Genomic DNA, 4344 nt, shown 5'->3' with positions numbered 1-4344 from the left:
AAAAAAAAAACAAAACAAACGAAACACACCACCCACCCAGGAAGATCACCCTAATTTATGGGAGCTCTAAGAGGTACTAGGATGACAGATAGGGAGGAAGGTGATCAATTAAGACATTAAGCATTTTGCACCACATGGACGCATCTGCATGTCAGCCAAATAATAAGGCCATCAGCTCATTTTCAGGGGGCTGTTGCCTACTTCAACTCAATCCTCAGATCAAAGAGAAATGTCTGCTTGCATTTTCTAATCAGAAAAGGGATGCTAATTTAGGTTCCTTAATGTGTGGTGGTAAGAGACTTCTTCAATTAACTGAATTCTATAGCTCAGAAAATAAAAAAAAGGGGGATACAAAGGGAGTCAGGCTGGAAAGGCAGAAGTTCTCATTAAATCAAAGGTCCAATATTCATTACCTACAGCATCTGGGGCTAAACACTAAACATGGAGATCATCAAAGGGGGTTTAATGGGTTAAATTGAGAATATAATCTAATTAAAATATTAGATACGAGTAAATAGCTCTTTGATATTCATCTGAAGGTTTCATTAAAATAGGTACTTGAGGTTTGTATTAAGGGGGGATTATCACTTTTAAGCAGAAACAACAAGTTGAGGTTCCCTAATCAGAAATGCTTCAAAGTGTTACCATTCGGTTTAAAAATAAAAGGAGAAAAGCAGCAACTGGCAGAGCATGGAAACATTTACCCAGCCTAGCTTGATGGATCATGCCACGGGCATGTACACTCTACAAAGAGGAGGCAAATGCAGTTCCCAAAGGTGAGGAGAAAGGAGGCCGAGGCAGAGGATGTTCTGGGAGTTGCAGTGGACATTTGAGTATGTTCACTGCTGCGCTTTGATAACGCAAAACATTTCCCCTGCAACCTGACCCGTATTCCACACACTGGAAGACACTTCTTCCACCAAGTTTCCCCCAAAGATTATGTACGCCACAAACTCCCACCTGCGAAGGCGATTGCTTTCCAGAGATGCTGGACCCAGCACACAGCCTGTCAGCCAGCCTGGGCTGTGTTGCAAGCAAGCCCTCAGCGAGCCCGTTTCAGTTGGAAAGTCTAACAGTCCAGTTCAGCGCAGGTGGTGGGAAGCAACTGACAGGGTGGAGAGCTTCCTATCTCTCAGGTGGGTCACGAGGGCTTTAGAGAGAGGAACATGTCCTTTTTCTATGACGGAGAGATGCAGTACGGTGATCAATTTTTTCCATATTAGATTGGGAGCCTGACTGGAGATCCTGCAGGGTGTATTTCAGCAACTAATCCACTTTCAGGAGGACTGAGGCATCCTGAGGACTGTAGGATTTAGGTCAAACTCACCCAGGGCTCTAGAAAATGAAAGGTATAGGATGTTTCCAGCAATATATGTCATACCTCCAATGTCTTGACTTCACTATACGCTACTGGAAAATTATCTTTCCTGTGAGACAACCAGCCAACGAAATGTTAACCCAGAAACGTGTTAAGCCTTACACATTTCTATCTTTACCTTTAACAAAAGATGCATCTAGAAAAAGAGAAAGCGATTTCAAAGATATTCTCTTTTTTATTCTCCATTCCCTTTTCCATTGTTAGCCTCCTTCAAGGAGACTCGAACCCTTTTTTTTGCCCAAAGACTAATTCTCTCTCTCCTCCCATACAAAAGGGGACCTAATAAATTGGATAAAGCAATTACACATAATCACAAGGTTGTTGGTCTTTTTTTCCTTTTAATTAGCCTATTTTCTAGGAGATTTCAGTATGTTTTCCTCAAAATTCCCTTGTTGTGTGTTCTAAGAGATTTTAGTGTGTTTTCTTCAAAATTCCCTTGCTGTGTGTTCTAATCACATTTCATATGTTGACTTAATTCATAATTTACTGAGTTAAAGAAATGGAACCATCGTAATAAACACATCTGTTTGTTGTTATTTTTATAGATTTAATCTGTTAAAAGCTGTTTCCTCTCAAACATGTAGCTCTCAATTATCCTCAGTTACTCAATATATTTTTCAACTGCTTCTGGCTAATAACAGATTGTCTGCATGATCAGCCAGTACTTGTTTTGAATTTTCTTGTCCCAGTTGAAGCTTCAAAATTTTAGTCTCGATGTGACAACTATTCACCAACAAGTAACAGAATAACATTTGAATAATTAGTATTGTATCATTACCAACTACTATGTTTGGTGCACATTTTTGTTCTCTTTCTTACCAGCAATGGATTATTTTTGGCTTTATTTCTGGACAGTCTGCCAAAGTCTCCTCTGCACTTCAAAAAGAGAAATATTGATGGTATTTAAGATCATCAAATGAAACTGATGTTTATTTTTAATGTTTTGTAGATATGCCCATATGTTTGACATGTCTAAAAATGATCCAGCTGCAACAAGCCAACAGCTGATTAGTCTGAAAGATGCAACTGCTAGATCAGTTGATTTCAAAGAAAAATAACAAGAGATGACCATATTTTAAATGCTACATATGCAACTGTTTACATTAAAAAAAATTAGATATAGTAGAACTGATTCTAAAATTTAGCAATGATTAAACTCAAGCCACTTTATATTTCAATGAAATGGTAAATCAATGTGTGATAGTCACAGCTTATAATTAAATAATTCAGAGATTTTTGCCTTGCAGGTATCCCTAATAATTTCAAAACACTTATAAGATATGAAGGGTTCTGAAAGCAGCTACAACTTGCTTCTCCTTCTTGTGTCTATTTTGCAAAGTTTCCAAGGGTGCAATTTGAGGTAAACTGTCTCCATTTAAAGTCTGCGGCAGAACCCTTTTCTCTTTCACCTCTTCATATGATTTTCTTGCTGTGAAAGTCTTTGGTCTAGGAATCTTCTTAGCATATTCCAGTGCCTAAAAACATGAAAATGGGAGTAACTGATTAAGAGAAAACCTGACCAATATTTCCAAGAAAATTTAGGTGTTTCTATGTTGAGTCAAATTAGTAGTTCTCCTAACTCTTGATCTTGTTTCTGACAGTGTTCAACAGTAGATGCTTCAGGGTTGACCACGAGAAACCTCTGCAGTGGGCGAAATAACCCACCTCAAGGAGATTTGCTTTCTGACACTTACCACTGGAGGCCACCTTAAGTACTGAAGCAGTGTTTTTTCTTTAAAAAGGAAAAAGCAACACAAGTCTATTAAGTTTATAAACATTTTTTTTTTTCAGTCTCATTAAGCTCTTGTTCTCAGTCATATTTTACAGCAGGGAGTTCTGCAAGTTAATATGACAAGGATGGAAACTGAGCGCTCCTATCACAAATTCTAAGAAACTGATGTACTGAAAGGCCTAAAATGTTAAAACAAGTTTTGAAATGAAGTCTAGGTAATTGTTTTAAATTCTCTGGAACCTGATTTAATATAATCCCTTGCCAAATTTCTTTTTGGTTAGTTTCAAAGCTACCACAGTTCTGAACAAGAAAAGATTTCTGAACAAGTGAGGATGGTATTAGACATGCCAGCCATTAACAGGTAACTGTTTCAGAGTAAAACAAAGAACCGACTCTCACTGAGTTCCCAGAGTTCTGTTATAATCAGGCATATTCTATTGTGACTGGAAATTTCTTTACCAGTAACACCCAGTCTGCACAGGACCCACACATGGTACACTGAGAATATGAACAGCAGCATGAAATAAACCACCATTCCAAGTCTTTTCTACTTCAAACACTCTGAATGTGTATATGCTGAACAGATATACCGTGGAGCAGAGGGAAATGAGGGCAGTAATACAATACTGACAGGGACAGTGTATCTTGAAGAACTGTGCTTCCCACGCTGGCTGTTTCCTTTTATCACACGCTTTCCCAAGTATGTATTTCTGCACCAGGGTGTATGTAAACTTGCATGTGTGAATGTGAGATGTAGGTAAAGACTATATTGAGCAATCAAGAAGTATGTAAGTTCTGTTTCACTGGGCTTAGGTTCTACTGCATGATAGGCTTAACTATCAAAATTAAAAAGAAAAATGGGAGTAGTCAAGCTGTTGTTCTAGATCTGACATGTCTCACTAAAGCTGAGCAGGGCCAGTCTGAAAGAGGAATGCAAAGCAGATACCTGTAAGAGTGCCAAATAGTACGCAATGATGTATGGAACCTGGAAGGCTGTCTTGCAGAAACATGTCTCACTAAAGCTGAGCAGGGCCAGGCTGAAAGAGGAATGCAAAGTAGATACCCGTAAGAGTGCCAAATAGTATGCAATGATGGATGGAACCTGGAAGGCTGTCTTGCAGAGGGAATGGAAACAGTATTACAGAAATCCTGAAACTGAGAGCGCCCTGGTTTAACCTGGGACATTTTTTGGTGTCTGTGTTTCAGTAGCACATATTGGGAAACACCTGTTATG

General features: G+C 38.8%; 1 protein-coding gene across 1 annotated transcript in view; it reads right to left on the bottom strand.

Moving 5' to 3' along the window:
- Positions 1 to 2649: 2649 nt before the first annotated feature.
- Positions 2650 to 4344, bottom strand: part of LOC104159155 (chromosome unknown open reading frame, human C11orf63) — a gene marked incomplete at its 5' end in the record, with an annotated part of 10377 nt that continues 8682 nt past the window's right edge. The window contains one exon of the mRNA XM_009696989.1: positions 2650 to 2853. Within this exon, the coding sequence (XP_009695291.1) occupies positions 2650 to 2853 (204 nt within the window). The remainder of the gene's footprint in view (positions 2854 to 4344) is intronic.

Source organism: Cariama cristata, unplaced genomic scaffold (assembly GCF_000690535.1).
Source record: "Cariama cristata isolate BGI_N322 unplaced genomic scaffold, ASM69053v1 scaffold13800, whole genome shotgun sequence".
In the NCBI taxonomy this organism is placed as follows: Eukaryota; Metazoa; Chordata; class Aves; order Cariamiformes; family Cariamidae; genus Cariama; species Cariama cristata.
The sequence above is the reverse complement of the archived record's forward strand: the minus strand, read 5'-3'. Positions and strand labels throughout refer to the sequence as shown.